At 42.4% G+C, this 21,697-nt stretch overlaps 1 protein-coding gene across 2 annotated transcripts in view; it reads right to left on the bottom strand.

The window, feature by feature from the left end:
- Window positions 1–21,697, bottom strand: part of ubr4 (ubiquitin protein ligase E3 component n-recognin 4) — a 51,463-nt gene that overhangs the window by 12,223 nt on the left and 17,543 nt on the right. For both annotated transcript variants that reach the window (XM_089009334.1, XM_089009325.1), the window contains exons 33-81: window positions 20,638–21,025; window positions 20,491–20,554; window positions 20,237–20,428; window positions 20,001–20,071; window positions 18,473–18,665; window positions 17,733–17,966; window positions 17,395–17,565; window positions 17,127–17,309; window positions 16,795–16,953; window positions 16,466–16,618; window positions 16,150–16,377; window positions 15,589–15,746; window positions 15,336–15,510; window positions 14,776–14,977; window positions 14,169–14,332; window positions 13,851–14,067; window positions 13,516–13,732; window positions 13,055–13,087; window positions 12,754–12,817; window positions 12,515–12,649; window positions 11,867–12,041; window positions 11,650–11,781; window positions 11,419–11,540; window positions 11,214–11,325; window positions 10,983–11,113; window positions 10,536–10,713; window positions 10,337–10,441; window positions 10,065–10,202; window positions 9,216–9,384; window positions 8,073–8,277; window positions 7,886–7,999; window positions 7,353–7,562; window positions 6,779–6,928; window positions 6,477–6,704; window positions 6,321–6,399; window positions 5,994–6,218; window positions 5,725–5,893; window positions 5,393–5,537; window positions 4,942–5,027; window positions 4,775–4,862; window positions 4,497–4,690; window positions 3,652–3,891; window positions 3,424–3,562; window positions 3,200–3,325; window positions 2,977–3,105; window positions 1,127–1,476; window positions 911–1,001; window positions 356–440; window positions 103–230 (exon numbers count right to left, since the gene is read on the bottom strand). In XM_089009334.1, coding sequence (XP_088865460.1) covers window positions 103–230; window positions 356–440; window positions 911–1,001; window positions 1,127–1,476; window positions 2,977–3,105; window positions 3,200–3,325; window positions 3,424–3,562; window positions 3,652–3,891; window positions 4,497–4,690; window positions 4,775–4,862; window positions 4,942–5,027; window positions 5,393–5,537; window positions 5,725–5,893; window positions 5,994–6,218; window positions 6,321–6,399; window positions 6,477–6,704; window positions 6,779–6,928; window positions 7,353–7,562; window positions 7,886–7,999; window positions 8,073–8,277; window positions 9,216–9,384; window positions 10,065–10,202; window positions 10,337–10,441; window positions 10,536–10,713; window positions 10,983–11,113; window positions 11,214–11,325; window positions 11,419–11,540; window positions 11,650–11,781; window positions 11,867–12,041; window positions 12,515–12,649; window positions 12,754–12,817; window positions 13,055–13,087; window positions 13,516–13,732; window positions 13,851–14,067; window positions 14,169–14,332; window positions 14,776–14,977; window positions 15,336–15,510; window positions 15,589–15,746; window positions 16,150–16,377; window positions 16,466–16,618; window positions 16,795–16,953; window positions 17,127–17,309; window positions 17,395–17,565; window positions 17,733–17,966; window positions 18,473–18,665; window positions 20,001–20,071; window positions 20,237–20,428; window positions 20,491–20,554; window positions 20,638–21,025 — 7,844 coding nt within the window. The remainder of the gene's footprint in view (window positions 1–102; window positions 231–355; window positions 441–910; window positions 1,002–1,126; window positions 1,477–2,976; window positions 3,106–3,199; window positions 3,326–3,423; window positions 3,563–3,651; window positions 3,892–4,496; window positions 4,691–4,774; window positions 4,863–4,941; window positions 5,028–5,392; window positions 5,538–5,724; window positions 5,894–5,993; window positions 6,219–6,320; window positions 6,400–6,476; window positions 6,705–6,778; window positions 6,929–7,352; window positions 7,563–7,885; window positions 8,000–8,072; window positions 8,278–9,215; window positions 9,385–10,064; window positions 10,203–10,336; window positions 10,442–10,535; window positions 10,714–10,982; window positions 11,114–11,213; window positions 11,326–11,418; window positions 11,541–11,649; window positions 11,782–11,866; window positions 12,042–12,514; window positions 12,650–12,753; window positions 12,818–13,054; window positions 13,088–13,515; window positions 13,733–13,850; window positions 14,068–14,168; window positions 14,333–14,775; window positions 14,978–15,335; window positions 15,511–15,588; window positions 15,747–16,149; window positions 16,378–16,465; window positions 16,619–16,794; window positions 16,954–17,126; window positions 17,310–17,394; window positions 17,566–17,732; window positions 17,967–18,472; window positions 18,666–20,000; window positions 20,072–20,236; window positions 20,429–20,490; window positions 20,555–20,637; window positions 21,026–21,697) is intronic.

Consider the following 21,697-nt stretch of genomic DNA (forward strand, 5'->3'; position numbering starts at 1 on the left):
AGACCAATAAAGGTTATCTAATCTTAAAAAAAATCTAATAAAATTCACCGTAATGGTACATTTTACGAAGTCTAAGGTCCGATATGATTATTCAATATTCACCTTGTTTTTCTTGCTAGTGGGTGCAGGGGGTTTGATCAGCTTCTGCAGAATTTTCAAGCACATGAGGGTGATGTTCTCCACCACAACGGGAGTCTTGATGTTAACAGACATGAGGAACAGACTAAGGGCTGGGGGGGAAAATGGTCGAGATAGTTGAGATTAGACAGGATATAAATAATAGGACTGCAGATGATGTAATAATCTTTTAACGGACATGTATTTGTGCATGCTTCAAAGTAAGTCAAACACTTACCACAGCGCAGCCGTAACTCCCAGCATCCTCCCTCTTTCGAAATGGAATCAGTTAAGAGCAGCATTTCGTACTGAAGGTTGCTAACCTGTTGTAAAAACAGGTTCTTGTCAAATATACAGTCAAACCTGGGTTTTGGGTTATAATCGGTTCCAGAAACCTGTTCGAAAACCGAAACATTTCCCATTATTATCAATGTGATCAATGTCTGCTTTTTTAAAAATTGTGATTGAACAATGCAAACACGCCTGCTCACAATGGAACGCAACAGGAGGATAATGTGTCGGTCACAATGAGACGCAACACAAGAAAGTGACGTATAAGGACGTGGAGGGGAGTCGAGTGGTGCATTCAGGTGCGCTCAGTTTGTTCGCGAACTGATTTTCGGTTGTAAACCGGGGCATTAAAAAACCTGAAATTTTGGGTTGAAAACTGAATCGGTTGAGAACAAAGACGCCCGAAAACCGAGGTTTCACTGTATAAAGTTTTAAAACTGGGAAATCTCTTCAATATTCATAAGATGCACGGCTTTGATCAAGCAGATAAAAGCTTACATACCAGGTCAGGATTGGCCCAGTGACCTTTGAGGGCTGCCGAAACTTTGACGATGATAAGGTCATTCATCTGCTGAGTGGCTTCAGGGTGATCTCTTCAAGAAAAAAAAAAGGATGAATGCTAACATGAGCAGGACTGTTCGAAAATGAAAAAAACTCAAAGCATCAGGCAGGGTCAGAGTGGCAGGTTAAAAACCCATAATATTGAAGTAGGCCGCACCTTGTAAGTAAACAGATGAGCTGGCGTACTTCCTCTCGCATGGCTGCAGTACCTCGGCGCAAGTTATACTCAAAAAGCTCCCGGATGAGCCCCTGGAGGACAAGGATCTGCCGGAGTGCCGGGTTGGTGGCCAGCGCACGCAGAAGTGTGATACAGTGACCCGTGACAGCTGAGGCACAGCCGTAACATTTGTTGGAGGAGGTGTGGCCGCAACCCAGTACAGAGAGGGCGCGATATTGGCTGGCTGTGAAGGTCGGCTGATGGCTGCCGCTGCTTCGGGAGGACTTTGTGGCAGCCTCGCGTTGCTGAAGGTCATACTCGAGCAGCTCCTTGCGAGATGCGAGCACTTTCTGTGGGAAAAGAATCAAATGTCATAATATTTGATGTAAGATAAGAGATACTCACCAAAGAGATACGGCGTGTGAGATCACAGGGACCGTATTTTTTGGCGCATAAGGCGCACGGGATTATAAGGCATACCTTCAATGAAGGACATACAGTAAAGTCTCGTTATATCGATATTCAAGGGAGTCCGAAAAAATATCGATATAACCGGGACTATCGATATATCCGACCCTGTTTGCATGTAATTTTCTCCGTGCGTGCATAGAAATAGCATCGATATAACCGGGACTATCGATATATCCGATATCGATATAACGAGACTTTACTGTATTTGAAAACGTCGATTTCACCATAATTCCTTGCTTTGAAACATGAAAATAGAAATTGCAGAATAGTATAACGCAGTGGTCCCCAACCCCCGGGATCAATCAATACCGGGCCACGGATCGGTACACGAGAATTAATTTTTTTATTTATTAAATGAGTTCTTCTTCTTTTCCTTTCGGCTTTTCCCGTTAGGGGTCGCCACAGCGAATCAGTCCTCATCTTCAGAGGTTTGATTCTCCTCTCTAGTATGTCTCCACATTCAGCAGAAAAATTTAACCCAGCTATCAAATGTTCTATGAGTACTGTACGGTGATACCTCAGCTTACGAACTTAATTGGTTCCCAGAAAATGTGTGTAAGGCGAAAAGTTCGTCTGCCAAACATTTATTTCTCGTAAGAAACCATAAAAAATTAGAATAATCCATTCCCATGTCCCCATAAAACATAATTTTCTACTAAATAAGCCTCAAAACTACACAACATATACCTTATTTTATGTATAATAAATGTGCTATTGTATTGTAATTAAAGAAATAAACTGTCCTGTATAATAAAGACAGCTAAGGCATACAAACGCTCGAATGTAATTTTCTTTTGTGTCCCCTTTGCCTTAACACTAGCCTGTGGTGGGGTCATTTTCGGTCCCATAATAGCAAAAGTACACCAGTCGATAACAAACCACATCTGCAGTCAATGAAATGGAGGGGGGGGGGTGTGAAAACTAGTCGAGTAGCTGTTCGACCGTGTGGTTTGGTATTCTTCCGCCGAAAACTAGTCCGCCAGCCACCGTGGCGCTCCGTGTGATTTGGTTCGTTTGCCGAAAACTAATTCGTATGCCAAGATTATCTTCTCGCAAATTTATTGTTCGTAAGGCAAAAAGTTCGTAAGCTAAAGTGTTCATAAGCCGAGGTATCACTGTATACAGCGGATTCACGTTTGTTAAACCCCTCGCCCCTGGCATGTTCCTTGGGAATATTTTTGCCTTAAATTTTTCAGAAATTAATGATTTTTTTACACTATATCCAAAAACAAGCACAAAAAAACCACAAAACTTTCCATTTGTAAAGATTGCGCAAAAAAATGGAAAATCATGGTAAAATTGAGAAGAAAATTGCCGCCTGGGAAGTTATTTTAAAGGGTTGACCAAAATGAAAATGAATACGGTAATTTGTCCCAAACCTGTATAATTTTGGAGAGTTCATCAAACGATGTTTTGCAGTCGCCACTGTACTCCTGAGCCAGTTGCTGAATGTATCTGTTCACATTGGCAGAAGATGTACCAAGACCCGCAGCAGCGCCCGTGTCATCCTGTGGGATTTTTTTTTAATTATTGTAATAGTTTCACCCACGCTCAAAATTCTGCAACATCTGCCACAAAACAAAAGCTCTTTCCAAGGCTGACCTGTGGCTTTTCCGGTGCCGCCTCATTGACTTTGGACAAAAGGCTTTCCAGCTGGGGTCGGTGACCCATCAGTTGGTGGTAGACACGATCGGCTTTTTCCAGAAGTGTGTTGATGTTTGTCACAGCCTGCAAAAATCAACACAGATTTGAAAGTGTATTCTCATATAAACGGTCAAAAGAAGCAAGTGAAATTTTTCAGGAATAAAGTTTTGAAATATACTGACTTTTTTCCGGTCTTCTTCATTTTCAATCGGATCCACAGCACAGCATGGTTTGGCATAAAGCATGAAGTCAAATCGGGCATATTTGCAGAAACCACAAGCGTTGCACAGAAAGGGGTCCTTTTCGTCGTAGTTGATAGACCTGATTTAAAAATAGAATACGGCATCTGTAATCTACTTGGATTGAATATTTTACTTCTGTTAAGAAGGCAGAGGAAGTGTGACGCTCACCTGCATTTGTGGCACTGATAGACATTCTCACCACAGTTGCCGCACACTCCAGGGTTGGCGGGCACGGAGGCGCTGCAGCGGGGGCACTGCAGCGTCTCAGTGGAGGCCTGGTAGTTCTCATAGAAGTCAGAGAACTCAATCATCAGGTTGGATGCCACAATGGGTAAGGGCAGGTCAATTTTCACCTCCGTTTGACCCGGGGTGAGTTGTACTTTCTTGGCTTTATGCCAACGAGCTGGCCTGAAAACAACACATGGCAGAATGACTTTTGGTTGTGACCAATGTTCCCTCTAATTTTTCATGTGTCTGAGCAAACACACAAGCTCCCTGAGCACATTGAGAACCACTGTGAGCAACATCAGATGAGTGCCCTGTGGCCACACATGAACGGCCCCACACATTCGCACCGTTCTGCTCCAATTGGCTGCGTAGCGTACGTGAACTGTACGGCATTATTGGCTGGACACCTGTCACTCATTGAGTTACATTGCAAAATGGTAGATAGATAGATAGATAGATAGATAGATAGATAGATAGATAGATAGATAGATAGATAGATAGATAGATAGATAGATAGATAGATAGATAGATAGATAGATAGATAGATAGATAGATAGATAGATAGATAGATAGATAAACTAGATTAGATCAGTTCTAAAATTACATATTAAGTAATGCGTTTTTGTTTTATTTTAATTTGTTATTTTGTGCGCTGCATAGATGTTCTTGTGTGCTGAGTATGTGCAAGCAATGCGCGATTGCGCATGCGCGCAGCTTAGAGGGAACATTAACTGTGACCCAGCGGCGTGGCATCAAACAAATACCAAGTTGAAACTGAAACACACTTGTTCTTCAGCTCCACAATAGCTTGCACGGTCCTGTTGTTATAGTAGAGGTTAATGGTGCGGACCATTTTGGTGCGTTTGAGGTCGCCGATCTTCACAGTCACTTTGCTAATGGTGTGGCTGCCGATAAGCTTGACAACCTGTTGTGTGGTGGTGTAGCGGGTGTCCACTTTTATCGATGACAGCTTGATATTCTTGAAGGTAAACGAGGGGGAAAAATGGTAAGAATATGTAGGGTCTTTTTCTCTTCAAATCAATGAAGGATTTGCTATACATACCGAAAATGGAACCTCTGGATTATTACAAACCAAGCAAGGGTCACTTTCCAGATAAAACCCATCAAATTCTACCAGACCCGAGAGAGTGCTGTAATAACAAAGCAAAAATGGAAATCAACAAACAGACACACCACTTTTAACAAGACAGACTGAATCTTTAAACATACTTGTAAATGTTGGAGTTTGGGTGATTTGTCAGGATATGGTTCTGCGTTCGCAGGATCTCCACACCCTTCTGTGAATACTCCTTAAACTGAAGGAAGGAGAAACAATTTTGATGATGCATGAAGAAACAACTCCAATGTCCTTTGGAATTGTCATATTTTCCAGATTATACAGCCCACCTTCAATGAATGACATTTTAAAACATTTTCCATATAAAGGGCGCACCACCATAGGGCAACACTTGTTGTGACTCAATATTACATCATGTACAAGACGCGCTGGATTATAAAGTGCAGAGTCATCTTTTGAAGAAATGAAAGCTTTTAGGTGCGCCTTACAGAGCGGAAAATACAGTAATTATGACACACAAGAAGGGATGAAAAATCAAAATCACTCAAGTGGCTTTGCCTTTTAATACAAAACAGAAATGATATCCTGAAATCTGTTATTTACTTTTTTCTCCGTCTGTGGGGTCTTGAGCGAGAAATACCCAAGAAGGTCGACAAACTGCGCAGCTTTGCGTCCATATGCGGGTAGCTCTGGCCAGATGGCCCATGTGAGCTCCAACAACAACTCTTGCTGAGATTTACTTGAGTTCCTGGTGGCATATCCCCCCCAAAAAATCCACAGTTATGATTTCATATTTAATCAGATTTGATGGATTAAAGCAGAAATTGACATATTGTGTACATTCTGCCTATTTTGAGGTAATATGGTCTTGTAAAAAACAATCGTAGAAGGGATTCTAGTATTAATATGACATTTTCAATATTTAACGCTCCTACCGATAGATATGCAATGCCAAGCAGTGGGCTTGCCAGCGCACCGATGATGAGTTGGACTCAAGTAGGAAGCAGCGTAAAAACTGGATGAGTGTCTCTTTGTCTGCAAACTTGTTGAGCTGACTGACGAGAGCCATGCACAACTGATCTTCCTGGCTACCAACCCCTTCCCCTGTGGTGAGGAGACAGGAAAAAAAACTGATTTAATCACATCATCTGCAAATAAAAGTAGGTATCACTTCCACACAACAAATCTGACGTCATTGCCTTACCCTCTTTGTCCTTCTCTTTATCCTCTCTTTTGCTTTTTTTACTGGAAGATTTGCTCTGAGAGGATTGAGAAGCTCCTCCCTGTCCACCGCTAGACCCCCCTGAGAAGGAGGAGGAGTTGGCCAGCACCTTACTGCCACACAGGGCACACGAGAGCAATTGCAAAAGGACAGGAGAAACACCTTCGTCGACAAGGAAGCTGACCTGAAGCAAGAAGTACAACACAGCTGGAGAGAAGAAGAAAAAAAACATGAGAAAGGAGACTGTCCCAATAATGCGGATACAATGACAGCATTTGTACATTTCTAAAGACTTCAGAATCGACTTACAATCATCTTTCACACAAAACTTCTGCCAGTTAATTGTCCTCTGAGTGGCAATTTCAGCACAGGCTTTCAGGTGCTCCATCTGGATTGACAGAATCAAAGTTATATGAGAACCATTTTCAAAAAGTACGCACACAGCATCCATCAAATCACACTCACCAGGGTGATGAGTGTGTCATATTGCAAAGCTGAACCAGATGAAGCTGTTACAATGCCCGCCCGGAGGAAAATGCCCTGTTCCTCGAGAAGTTTTTTGATGCTGCGGACATGAGAATCCAGCGTGTGCAAGTCCCGCAGCTGCCGATACTTTTCCTTGGACCCGCAGATAAACAGTAACAGCTTTCTAACTTGCCTCCTGACAAACGGCGTCTGTTGGATCATCAGATACTGGAAAGAAAGATTTAGTTTTTCAAATATTGTGAAGATAGAAAATGACAGGTACGAGAATGCTGAAGTCCTACTTCAGAGAGATAGTAGAACCAGGAATGGTCAAAGACAGGAGGTGGGATTCGTGGATTGGCGTCAGCTATCTTTTTGATTTGATACGGCAGTCGGAGGACCATTTCGGTGAGCAGCTGCGAATAAGCTTCAAACACATCAGCGGCATGTCCCTAATGGCAAGAACAACAGAGTTAGTTCTAAATGTACTTGTCGCTTTTACTCTACAGCACAGGTGTTAAAGTCAGAGCCCGAGGGCCAAATCTGGCCCGCCACATAATTTTTTTCGGCCTGGGAAAGCAAATTAAATTTGTGAAATTCCACGATGCTTGCTAAAGTCCCAATCAAGTTTTTAAATTGTTGCATGCAAACCACAATAACATTCACTATTTTGTACTTCAAATTTGAAAACTAGTTATTCATTAATGTGTTGTGCGTTCTATATGTAATATGTGGAGTGGATTAAACATTTTAATGGCTTCACCAAATTCATAACGGCCCCCGAGAGGAAACCGTAACTACAATTTGGCCCCCGGCAAAAAATGACTGTCTACATGGGATGACATAATGTGACTTTGTGACGCATACTCTATCTACCTTGACATACTGGCGGAGGAAAAAAGGGCTCATGTCTGGAGGAGAAGATGACGTGTGTGGGCGAAGGAGTTGGCTTGTGGTCACGGGTTCCTCTTCACCCTGCTGGCTCTTCCAAAACTCCAGAAGGGATTTGAGCACATGGAGACAGTAGTCAATGGCACCCAGGCCAAGCAAGGCAGACGCCGTAGAATTGGAAATCAGTGAGGATGACTGGAAGAAACAAAAGTTGCAGAGTCACGCAGTGGAACAAGAATGAATAAGTGCGTCATTAAAATTGTGAATACCATATTTTCCTCACTATTTGGCGCACCTAAAAGCCGTCAATTTTTTCAAAATCTGACCATGCGTCTTATAATTGTTGCATTTTATACATGGAAAAAGTTTAATATATGTGCGTCTTATAACCTGGTGCGTTTATAGTCCGGAAAATATGGTATATAATATTTGCGACATTTTCACAGTGGTGTGCTGTGAGATTTTTCTAACGTGCACATTTTTTGGGGGGAACGCTAGGGGGAACACCAGTAATGTACCTCAGAGGACGATTTAGAACCAGATTTGGTTCGAGACATAAAGACGCTGAGCAGTCTCATGATAACCAGGTGTACTTCATTCATCGGGCAGCGATCGTTCTTTTTTGAAACATCCTACAAAGAGAGAAGCGATTTTGAGCCAAGTAAGTGCATGTTAGATGATTTTTAATGAATATATTGCTTTTACCTTCTTATGCATGCTGAGCTCTGCAATCAACTGCGCGAGCAGATCATCCAAGGCACCTTTATCCTTTTCATCCTCCCCGTCGAGGTCAGAGGTCAGCATAAGGATAACTTGCATGTAAGGAATGGCTTGAACACCACCAACATTGTGGAGCTGAGAGAGGTGTTGCAGTAGGCGCTCCAGTAACATAAGACGAACCATGTGAAGCCTAATCACAAAAAACACAAATATAATTTTGCAAGTACAGGTAACATCCGATTTACGACCGGCGCAACTTACGACCACCAGACCCTATTTTTTATATTTTAATACGCCTGGCACCGTGTGGTGTATTAACCACAAAAGTTAGTTGTGGGTTGTTTGGATACTTGGAGTTGACGTACCTTGCATTTGCTACCGACTGCGCATGTGTGAAAATGTTCCATTCTTCCCATGTTTGCTGATGCAAGAAAGTCACGGTCAATATAAATATAATAAGCAAAACGCTTTGTCACAAAAGATACCACATACTGCAACGCGCGAGCAGCCCGGCAACGCATAGGACAATTTTGGCATGCCAGCATCTCACTCTCGCACAGCAGTGTGATGGCACCGGAAGGGGGGTGTCCACCGGCCAAGGCGAGAGCTGAGGCGGGTGGGTGTCGGCGCTCGGGATCGCCGTGAGGAGAACGGAGGGAGGGTCCCCCGGCGTCGGCGGCATCGCGACGGCAAGAACGCGGCAGAAGGAACAGTCTCACGTAGGCGGTGAATTGTCATCGCGTCGGCAGCATCGTGGCATTCTCGCCACCGCGTTGTCGCCGCAGCGATGACGGTTCGCCGCCTCCTTGAGACTGTTCGTTCTGCTTCGGGGCGAGGTGGCGGGTCGACCGTGTCGGCGCTGTAGACAACCGCAGGGTCGTGCCGCGAGTCGGCGCAGAGTTCGAGGTAAGGCCAGGGAGAAGGCAACCGGTCAAACACCCAGACCCACGCCGTCCTGCCCCCGTGGAGTCCGAATCAGATCGTTTGCAAGTAATTTAGCACCGAGTGTCTACTCAACATTTTGACTTACGACCGTTTGGTTGGAACGGAACTCGGTCATAAGTCGGATGTTACATGTATAGACGAGTTGATCAACAAAAGGATTGAATGAAAACATTCAAGTCTGACCTGTTACTTCTATGAATGTCTCCCTCAGTCTCTCCTTCTCCCTCTGAGCCTTCACCCTCCTGCTGGGCTGCGGTGGTGCTGATGGCGCCGGTGCTGGAGCTCACGCTGCCTGGACCCGCAGGGTGGCCCTCCACCGTTGTATCCCCGTAAGCACTGCTGCGTCCTGACACTGCAGAAAAGAAAGGCAAGCCAGCAACATACGGTTAAATTGATGGGAACGTGTTGGGAATTGCCGTATTTTCCAGACTAGAAGGCGCACTCCCAATGAATGGTGTATTTTCAATTTTTTTCCCCATATATAAGGAACATCAGATCATAATGTGCACATTCAATGAATGACATGTTTAAAAAAAATCCAATATACTGTATAAAGCGCACTGGATTATAAGGCGCTAGTCGAGGCTAGGGTTACTGTATGCATCGGTTAGACCAGTGATTTTCAACCACTGTGCCGCGGCACACTGGTGTGATTGTCAGGTGTGCCGTGAGAAACTATCCAATGCCCCTTTTTAAAATTTTAACAACATTTATTAATCATTTTCTCTTAATATTATGTCATTGTACGGTGTACGTGCTGAAAAGACTGGGAGGGTAATTTAATATTCGTCCGTGTGGCAACACGTCACTGATTGCGTCGTTCCTGCGCGATGGTTAGTGGCGTGCCGCAAAAAAATACCAATGTAAAAAAAAACGTGGCCTGGTTCAAAAAAGGTTGAAAAACATCTGTATTTTCAACTACTGTATTTTCAACTACTGTAAGGATTGAATAAGAGTTATTTTGACACTTGAAAATACACTAACGGTGGTTTCTCAACTACGCATGTGGAGCACCCCCCCACAATCACCCACCACTGTGCTCCCCTGCAACGGAATCGACAGCAGAACCTCCACTCTCTGAGCCCACACTCCCGCCGTGCTCGGCCGGAGAGGTCCGCAGCGTAGAGCCGTCAGTCGCAGCAGTACTGCCCTCGTCATCAGACGCTGGGGCTGAAATGAAAAATTAAATTCTGAAAAAGCTAATACAAATGCAAGACTTTAATTCCTATTAATCCAAAGCATCTAACAAGGTCAAAAACTCCAAAGGCTTTCTTAAACATTTGGCAAAAAGATGTTCCCTTCACCTGACGCAGTGGCATCTGAAAGCGTCCCAGCGTCCAGTGACGAGGAGCTTGGGGCTTGACCAGACAGACCAAGGCTCTGAAGGCCAAGGGCGCTGCTACCACTGCCTAAATCATTACATATAAAACACTCATAAATATGCCCCACATTTGGCCAAATAAATTAAAATCAATCATCTTAATTTGTTTTTGTTCTATTGACCCTGTTGATCCTGCTGAAGGCTGAGAGCAATTGCGAGCTCCACCATGGTTTCATCATCAGCATCAGGAGGGATGTCCAGCATGGGGGGGAAACCCTCTGCGCCAGCCAGCAATGCTTCCAGGGGTGATGGATTTCCATTGTTTAGATTCTCTGGTGTCTCCAGGACCATTGATTCTGACTGAAGAAACCAGATGAGAACCGTGGTTAGATACATACTATTTGCATCATCCATGAACCAGGCGACTGAAGATATGTCACTGCTAATTAGGTACATGATTATTAGGGCTCGTCAAAAAAAAAAAAAAAAGTAAATAAACAAATACAAAATAAAAAAATAGAAACAAATAAGCAAAAAATAAATAAAGGAATAAACAAACAAGTAAATACATAATAAAAGTAATAAACTACAAATAAACTAAATAAATAGATTTCTTTTCTTTCCCTCACCACCATCTCAAAGTCTCCATGATCCACTTCATTCTGTTCTTGACTCTCCGGCCTAACCTCCTCTACACCAGTAAGCACCGATGATTGCATTTTGTCTTCTGCGTCATCGTCGTCATCATCATCTTTATCCCCTGATAAAGAAAAAAAAGTAGGGAACTGATTTTTTTTTTCTGAACAGTCAACATTTTAAAGTCTATGAGGCATCATTGCATCAATCTTGTAAAAACATACCAATTGGTGTGTTGGAGCGTGGGGGTGATGGGAGGGTGACATGGCGGCGTTTATTTCGTGGTCGAAGGACTCGGATCAGTGCCTGCTTACAAGCAAAGCTGACTGCTGTGTCCTGAAATGAGCAAGTATCACAAGGTACGATTAATACAGACCCAACTTGCCCTATCCTTGAGGGACAAACACACAATATAGATGATGTACTTACAGGGCAGAGCAACATTTGCATGTAGATTTTGGATGCCACGTTGATGTAATCAAGCTCACAGGTGCAGTAAGCCTGGATGATGTCCACCAGGGCATTTACTGTCGCTTCCACATGAGTGAGTCCTTTTGGAGGGAGAATAAAATGGACACATTGAGTTGCTCATTCACTTCAGTTTTCATCTTGTAAAATACAAGTTGCTGCCCTTCACAAATGATTGGTAAGTGCACTTACCCGGCAGGCATGCAGGAGCAAGAAAGGCATTCTTCGGTTTCAGAGAATGAAGCTTCCAAAAGTTACTCATCAGTTGTGTGATGAAATTATTGTTTTCGACGTCCAAATGCTTTTGCCCATCGTCCGTCCCGTCTGAATAAATACAAAACGAGCACATTTGTTCATGGACCTCTACAATACTTCCGGCAATTGGAGCTTCAATTTAATAGCCTCTCACCAGGGTCAAGTTGAAATAACTTGGATTCAGTGAAATGCACCAAATTATTAGGCCTCATGATTGCAATGGAGCGGGCGGTGATCACAAGCCTCTGAAAGACATCAGGGTCTAATTCTTTGCCCTCACGACTGCAGCTGTTTAGACACTGCACTGCATTACTCAGCAGGGACTGGTCCTGGGGATCAGATTAATGTATTAAACAAACAAACAAACAGCCAAATAGAAAAACACAATCTTGTCTTGTAACTCGTGTATACCGATATTTTGTCAATTTTCAACCACTGGGCCGAAACAGACATCAAGTTTTCTAGATTTGCTATTTATCGAGCACCAAGTGGCACAGTAACCATCGAGCATACTACATTTTGGCAATTGATAAGGTATTTTAAAGCTAGTTGTTAGAAGCTCAAGTTTCACATTCAAGGAAATGCTCAATAAATGTTTTGTATCATTTCTCACGGCACACCTGACAATCTCTCACGACACACTAGTGTGCTGCGGCACAGTGGCTGAAAATCACTGCAGTAGATAGCATCCCAAATCACCATCTCAAGTTAGCACTCTCTAATTGCAATATAGTCATTTTACAGATTAGCTATCACCACCATACAATATTATTACAGTCATATAGTGTACGTTTCGATCTACCTTGTGGTTGTGATAGGCAGTACGACTGGTGTGAAGGCTGGCAAGAAGTCCCTTTGTCTGCTGCTGTACACCCGCTGGAGTTGGCATTGACAGAAGGAGAGTGGCCAGCTCCAACGCAGCAGCCTTGCTCTTTTCCTGCATCAGGTCAATGATTTTTAAAACAGCCAGAAGACAGGCCAGGTTTCATTCAAATGTTTTTCGATAGTATCGGGTAAAATTCCAACTCCTAATTGATGTACCTTTTCATTTGTGGATCCAACAGCAAAGCAGCTTTCCAGGGCCTCAAGAGCGCTGACCACAAGCCTGCAAATCAGAAGTCAAAGTCAGCTCCATCACAAGTTTTGAGTTTGACCAAAAAGTGAGTAAGTGGGGGAAAAAAATCAAACTACTCTAAACTGCAAAATGTGTATCACACGGCAAAATTGTTGTCATAAAAAGATGGTGCGTGGCATTTTCATAGTCACAGGCATGAACACACAAACAGGCACACATGCACAAAAAACAGACAACAAAACGAGCAGAGAAAAGGCTGTTACTGACCGGTCCAAGGTGGATAAGGACTCAGTTTCACAACTTTTTTTGTATATTTGGGAGCAAAAGAAAGAAAACAAAAAGAACAAAAAATTGTGAGGATCACAGAAAGGAACAAGTGAAATGAAACGACTTTGCTGAAAACGAATGCGGCATGCACAAAAGATGACTGCAGTAGCCATGCACTAAATTCCTCAAAGAAGAACTCCACCACCAAGAATTAAAAACAGCTCAAGTTTAAAGGGTAGAATCACGAGAGACCAAATGGAAAACGTCTCTAGTATTTAACCATCACAACTAAATATATTGGCCCAACTAATACAATAGAAGCAAAAGACTTTAGTTAACGTATACTGTCGCTATCACAATATGATGAGTCACAGAAAACACTCACATTCCGTTGAGTTATGAGGAAAAGCATAAACAATTATATCAGAATAATATGATTACGAATGATTTGAAAACCATACCTTTCCAGCACGGTGCCATTGGTGGCGGACGGCGTCACAACATCGCTATCAGAGGTGCCGTTACCCTGGTTAAGGTTGGGACTGCAGACATTGTTTACAGAGGTGGACGAGAAGTCCTCTGGTGGCTCCTCAGGCCAACCAAACTGTTCTTTTGTTTTTCCATAGATCTTGACTGAATCCAACATGGTGACTCCAGCCGGGTCAACTGATGCGCCAACTGAGAAGCCAAAACAGCATTTTAATCCGGACAATTCCATGTTTGGGGCGAAATAATCCCCCACAATCAAACATCTCAAACCATGCGCAAGTTAGAAGACAAATTGTGAGCCACTTACTGAAAATTGAAAGCTTCTTGTCAGCCTGTAGCGCCTCTTCTCTGGTGAAGGGGAAGTCAAACCAGCGTGCCCTTGTAAGATTTATTTGCATGGTGCGACCAAAAACGTCCACATAGGAAGGAGCCCTCTCAATGGCCTGAGTTCCGACCTGCACACGCATTCCTGTCATCACCATTGAACTGTTGCTGTTGACCGCTTCCACTGTGAATCCCCCAGGCTGTGTGAAAAGCACCGAATTGTGAATAGTCGCATCTTAATGATTTCATGTAGAGAAAGATGACATCGTAGCTAACGGTATCTTGGCTTCACTTGGCCTACCTTTGTATTGGCCACATACATCCCGGTAGAGTTGAGCCTATGTTTAATCTGCTGTCCGTTGTAGACCTGCAGCAAGTCGTTGCCTCCAAACTCCACCTCTGTCAGCTGCTGGTTGTGTTCAAAAAAGTCGACTGGGAAGGTCAACTGACTGGAGGCTCGTGTTGCTAAAGGCAAAAATAAAAAAATTAACAGTGGAATTAATTCATAACTCATTCACTGCCATTCCAGATTTATGCGGGAATTGAAAAGCATGACGTGGAGCGCCATGCTGGGGGGTGCGTTTCAAGATTGGGTCAGACCTCTGGCAATGTTTTTACTTCCCACGAGGGGGCAGCATTTGCCTTTTGTACAGCCGCTCCCATTTCAAGCTCAGATAACTCCAGAATGTACAGATGGGGTCTGTATGAATGAACCTATTGAGCTGTGGTGCGATGTTACAGTTTTAAAAAAATTCCGTAGGACACAAAAAAATTAAAATGGTAAACATAGATCTCCTTACAATTCACTCGAGTTAAATCATGAAACTTCTAGGTGTTTGTTTTTGCAAACACCATCCAAATTTGAAAGCTTCTCTTTGATACTGACAAAATAATTTCGACAAACTCACCCGTAGCTGCAGCTTTGCGCTTACGGACGGGCTTCATGATATTGATGCCACAGGTGGGTTGTAATGAAGGTTGGAGCCAGTATGAGGTGTTGTCCACGTTGGCCATGTAGATTCGCAGGCTTCCGTCCTCGCATAGAAGAATCATGGTCGTGCGTTGTTGCTCGTTACTTGCGGTGTGTCGAATTGCTACCATGTCTTGAATCTTGAAGCAGAGAGAAAATTAATAAACAAAAAAATCACTATAAAATACAAAAATCAAACTAAGGCAGAAAACTGATTGTGACAGCAATCTATCATCATGCCACAATATTTTGGAAACATAAAGCACACACAAAATTGTTTATATAATATTTTCTTCGTAATCCCAATGTATGGACAAATTTCGGCTTAAAATAAAATAATTCAAACAGTGCTTTACAAAACTGAGATCTTGCGAACTGATTGAAGAAATTAATGAATGAAAGGATTGGTTCATTGATAGTACACATAATAGGGTGAAAATGGTCCATAAAATACAATATTTAACCCATTATCAACGCACATGCTCAACTGTCCCTTACCTTAGCTTTGGCTGGCAGAGTTTTAATTTCTTGAATGAGGAAAGTGTCAGGTTTAATCATAATAACCAGCGGAATGCCCGTTGTCTGCTGCACACAGCATACGAGTCCTGGGTGGTTCATAACCTCAGACCACTGGCAAAGGGCAGGTGACATCTTACTGGTGCTGCCGTTGGACCTAAAATGGTACAAAACACAGCAGTCAACAACTGCGAAAATTACCAAGACAATTGGACGTTGGAGAAAACAGCCATACCCTTTGACGTTGATGGGGAAGAGTCGCTGAACATCTGTGGTGCTGCGACTCACCGTGGCAGCAAATGACTTTCCCTGGCTATAGCTAAAGAACAGCATTTGGAGGACATGGGAGTAATAGACTGAAACCCCTCCTCCAGCAACCTGACCGTTGCTATCCTAAAAGAACAAAAAATATGAATCAACACATTTTTCAGCATTCAACGCTCAAAAGAAACGTTTGCAGTTTAACAAAAATCAAATAAATACTTTATGGGTTATTTATGTTAAGTGCCTTTGTGACCTGACAAAAAATATTTATCTGATCTGTGACAGTCATCAATCTCTGGCCAATTCTTGCGTCTCAAATTCTACTTCTAATTATCATTTTTAAACTTATCACACAGTGACATGAATGGATTAACCAGAAGGCGTGACCAAGAAGCGTCGCCGTGCATGTGCGGCCTCGCAATATGATTAGGGACACCCAGGCAGCCTACATATAAGTCTTTCTAGCAGCAGGTTGAAAAAACGTTCATTCAGTGAGATCACATACCGGGAATATCGTTGAAATGTATCTTACCTTCAAGTCTTCATGGCTTATCTCTAACACATTTGTGACATAGAAAGGGCCATGTTGAGCACTGCTGGATTCATCCATGACTTGGGTGTATATGTAACCCGCCGAAGACATGATGACTATGATGTTCTTTCCCTCTTCGTTGAAAAGGAAGGTAGCATCGCGAATTTTGGAACTCGGCAGTAGGAAGTAGTACATGGGACTCAAAGCATCCACTGACAAGTTGTAAATCTGTGGGATACGTTGAATACAGGTAATAAAATTTTTAATCGGACTACAAGGTACCAGTACATACAAATATTTTTCTTGTCAGGCATACCTTGACAAAATCAGCAGTGATGATCGCTAGCTCGGTTTGCGACCCTGGTAACCAAATGGCTTTGATGATGAAGTTGCCGGTGGCAAGTTGCGGGTGCAGCACCAGATGGTCGGACACAGAGCCTGTGCTGCTGAAGGTGAGAACATGGCAGTCCTGGAAGAGAGCAAATGAGGGAGGATATCAACACTCACAATGAGCCGTTGCTACATTAGCCAAAAAGCCTTCTAGGGGAAAAAAATAACATTGGGCTGATCAAAAATAGCTTTTTTGTGTGTTCCTTAATACACTGTGCACATGATGTATGGACACTGTTGATGTATTGAACCTACCTTGAGGCCACACACGGCCAGGTAATCTTCATTACAAGGGTTGCCTGTGAGACTGAGGACGGTGAAAGGGACCGGGGCAGAAGCCAGACGGGTGAGGGTAAGCTTCCTCTTGCTGGAGTCGGCTTGCTTCAATAGGGTAGAAAGCTGCAAAACAGTTATCTGTAATGGATGCAAATTAGATCATGAAATATTCTGGCCCGCAAGACTTGCAACATTTGTATTAGCAAAATGGTATACATGCATTTATAAAAGCTATATTTGTATTAGCTTTTAAACTGTAGAAGGTAGGTTTTTTTCATTTTATAATTGGAAGAAAATGAAGGAAAGCTCACTTTTCCCTTTTCATGGCTGACTGCAAGGTGTTGGCGGCGGCCATGGGGTGATGACAAGACACACATGGCGACACGTCTCAGCACATGAGCACTAATGAGCTGCCGGATTGTTTGCCCCTGGTCGCCGCTGTAATTCATTCTTACGTTCTCAAAAGCACCTTCCTGAGAACCAAGAGTGGGTACCTGAACATAAAGTAGTACAATGAGGAATGGATGAGATTATGACAGAAACACCACAACAATGAAATATCTATAGAGATGAGTCTACCATTAGCTGATCTGTCATATCCACACTTTTGTCCTGAGTGTGAAGTTCAGTGAGGGCTTGCTGTGCACGGCTGCTGCTCCCTACAGCTGATGCCTGCTGGAAATTGTTCTGAATGGCTTCCATAAGAAACATGAGCATTTCCAGTATGGCAGCTGCCGTCGAAGAGGCATTCTGTTGGGAGACACCAATCGGGACATGATATAAAACTGTCCTTTTATTGTGTGTATACAAATTACATACATATGAAGACTACCAGGAATTTATTGGGCAAAAAAAAATATATTTCAAGAAGGCAATCATCAGAATAAAAGAAGACAATATGCCATTATTTTCCTCACCACTTGTGAAAGTAGCTCTTCCTGGCAGCCCACAATACTCTTACACCAACTGCTTTTCTTTGGTCTTTCCTCATCACCTGGTTTGCCATCACAAATGGTCACCTTGCCTTTGTCAGATGGGGAGGCACTCTGGTGGCGGTTTACGTTTTCCGGCATGCGTAATTCGCTCTGGAACGCCGAAGACTCCTTGAGAGTGGATCCCATGCCACTGCTTGGGCTGCGTTTCACCAAGGCCTGTTGATGATGCCACAATTCGAATAAGTGAGGAAGGCAAAATGGGGACATACAGATGTAATCCATCACAACATTCACTTTTACAATTTGGAAAATAATTGTTTCTCTGAACCTTAATGTGTAAAAACAAGTGGCAGGGAATTAAGTTTATCATAATTCCAAACAAGTCACAATGTGACAAGACACTAACTTATTAAAAGGATGCAGCATGCAAGTATCTTTGACTTTGTTAAGCTATTACTTGTAGTTACAATTAGCGACACTGAAACAAATATTCACACAATCTGCTACAACATAAACATGTGATTGATGGTTTGCTTGTTGCATGCGAACTACACCATAATCAGTTATTTAGGATTAACTAGGAAAACTGGCTTCTCTCTTTACGAGACCTGCGCAATGCAACATGCATTCGGTCAACTACAACTGCACAAGCTATTGAACCCTGATCAAGTGAAATGACTGGATGAAGGTCAATGGTGGAATGACTTGCAAGTCAAAGTTACCGCTGTTTTTCTCTTCCCATGATGACCTGAGGCATTCGGTCTCACCTGGCAGCTGCCATCCTCTTTGGCACCGCAGTCACAGAAGAATGAGCCATATTTGGCATAGGAGATCTCATGGTCTTTATGACAGACCTTGGCGCACACAGTGCACACACCTACCCCATCTACCATCTTACAAGTGTGACAGTGGTACCTATAAAAACAAATGTTTTTGCGGTTTTAGTTGTGACAATGGCATTTATATTAGCAGTTTTAAGGTTACCGTATATTGCGCACTAGAAAGCACATCGGATTATAAATCACATTTTTCAATTGCCGAATACATTTTGGAATGGCAGCAAATGAGTTAAAAAAGGATTTTGCCATAATTTTTCTAGTGGCCGTATTTCAAACCCGGAACCGCCTGACCAATCGCGGCGCCGTGTTTTTTGATGTCAATCATGAAAATAGAAAATGCAGAATATTATAATGTGTGGTATTGTCGATATTTTTGTAAGCTAAAAAATATTTCAGACTTTCATCAGTTTATTACAATACAATAATAAATATAATTTTCAGAGATTGACAATCTTCCTTCTTTAAAACTTTTGTTCCATGGTGGTTTGAGGAATATTTTGGTCATAATTTTTTTAGAAATTAACACAATACAGTAAAGTCTCGTTATATCGATATTCAAGGGAGTCCGAAAAAATATCGATATAACCGGGACTATCGATATATCCGACCCTGTTTGCATGTAATTTTCTCCGTGCGTGCATAGAAATAGTATCGATATAACCGGGACTATCGATATATCCGATATCGATATAACGAGACTTTACTGTACCTTTTTTCGACACTGTATACAAAATCAAGCAAAAAAAACACGTAATTTTCTAATCATTGTGACAGAAACGGAAAAATATGGCGAAACCGAGAAAAGTAATGCTAAGTAATTTTAAGAAATTACATACATGAAATGCTGTGTTATATATCTCAGCGTTCATCTACGGGGGAAATGGAGTCGGCGGCTGCTGATATTAGTTGTGGCTCTATATTACTTGACATATAAGGAACATAGGATTATAAAGCGCAGCGTCATCTTTTAAAGAAAATGAAGGCTTTTGAGTGTGCTCTATAATCCGGAAAACACGGTACTTGGCGACATATTTGATTATGGAATCGAATTTACACCATCAACAACGCTAAGGCCACAAGGGGACATAAGTCTTGTTGTGCCGGTCCCAAGCCCGGATAAATACAGAGGGTTGTGTCAGGAAGGGCATCCGACGTAAATGCTTGGCCAAAACAAACATGCGAATGAAACCTCTGAAGATGGAGGACACTGATTCGCTGTGGCGACGCCTTGAAGGGAAAAGCCGAAAGGAAAAGAAGAAGAACAACGCTAAGGACTGCTTATGGATAAGTCTCCATGGTGAAATGTTTTAATGCGATTGATTTCTTTGAAGAGTATTTAAAGCTTGGACAAATCTATGCCCGCCTGAGAACTAAACCACACTTGTGCAGCAACAAATAAACATATCTTTACCAGTGTTGGTTCATGAATTCTTTCTGAGTTATGGTGAAGGTGCAGAGTTTATTGCAGAGAGAGTCTTCATCCTAAGAGTGTATGACAAATTGCGTTAGGACATATAGCAAATTGAAACTAAGTACACTTGAGAATAATAATGCATCATGAACACCAATGCCCAATATATGGGGTAAAAAAATGATACCAGGCACCCTTTATTTGAAAGGAAAACAAATATAAAAATCAAATCTCACCGAGTCTTCTGCCTGGGAATCATCTTCCTCTACAGCGAGTTCCTCCACCCAATCAGAGTCCACCTCCATGGCCTTTTCTTCACCTTCCATGAGTAATGTTGACGAACCTTGGCCATTGCTTTGCCTCAACGCATTCATCACATCAGCGAGGTAGGAGATGATGTGACATGAGCATTCCAACATGCTTGCATGCTGAAAAAAAATAGTTACTGGCATTTTAGGAAGTCCTTAAAAAATTATTTTAAGACACATACCTTTCCTTGAGATGTGTTAGTGCTCACTTTTTCGACAACATTCTTCTGTGTTAAATACTTTTTGCTATAAAGGGAAAAATGTTTTTAAGAAACGGATGTTCGTGCAAATTAGCCCATTTCATTCAAACTAACATGATGACATCTTACCATCTTGTGAGCCAGTCAATAACTGCCCTGTGGAGCTGCAGGTGGCCCGCTCCCTGTCCAGCGCTGGCAAGTGTGGCCATGATAACCATGAGCTCAGGGAATCCTGTCCCATCTCCAGTGGTGAGCATGTCTGTTGCCATTGGTATCAAAGTGCTAAGGAGAACAGTGCACACTCCTTCCCCCACCTGGCTATTGTCCCGCACTATATGAGTGGTGAGGAGTTGCAAAAGCTGTCGGTTTTCTTGAACAATTTCCAGCTGCTCTGAGTCTTTGGGTGGGGTGGCAGTCATACGTGTAAGCCATGACTGCAGACGAGAAGGTTCCACACAAGCCAGTTGTGCCAAAGAGCCACAAAGACAGAGCAAACTGGGATTTGGGCTCTTTTCAGCTGGTAGGGGGGAAAAACATACCAATGACAAATTTGTGAATGAATCATAAAATATCAAAAAGATATTGACGTTACAAAGTGTTTTTGAAGGGGTCTTCGAAGTCTCAAGTAAACTTTTTCTTCACCTTCTTTGTGTGCAGAAAGAGGAGGGAGTGGCAGTTTAAAGCATTTCTACTCCATTGTGTACATTGCCATAAAAAATAATAATAAAATTGCATATTAGCATATTTGACAATAAAGCTGACTTTGACTTGACAAAATTAAAAAAAAAAACAAATACTGTACATAAAGATATTTCACACTGCATGGAATCCACAAGGACAAGGAGGTATGACCTAAATATAAATTAACCATAATGGCACCTCATGTGTCTAAGAATTAAATAGAAGAATGCTAACATTGATTTACTTAAATTCACATCAAATAATTTATATTTTAAGTGAAGTACAACTTCATTGTCAAATGTGCTGTATGTGCAAAATACAGCACATTTAACTCATTCACTGCCATTACCAAATTTATTCGGGAATTTAAAAGCATGATGTGGAGCACCATTCCCGGATTTGTTTGGGTTTTGTTTTTTGTTTCTGGGGCTTGGGGGGGAAATGAAGCTCTGGCAATGTTTTTCCCTTCCACGAGGGGGCAACATTTGCCTTTTGTACAGCCGCCTCC

The sequence above is a fragment of the Hippocampus bargibanti genome, linkage group LG01 (assembly GCF_051943395.1).
Source record: "Hippocampus bargibanti isolate YZ-2025 linkage group LG01, ASM5194339v1, whole genome shotgun sequence".
Lineage (NCBI taxonomy): Eukaryota > Metazoa > Chordata > Actinopteri > Syngnathiformes > Syngnathidae > Hippocampus > Hippocampus bargibanti.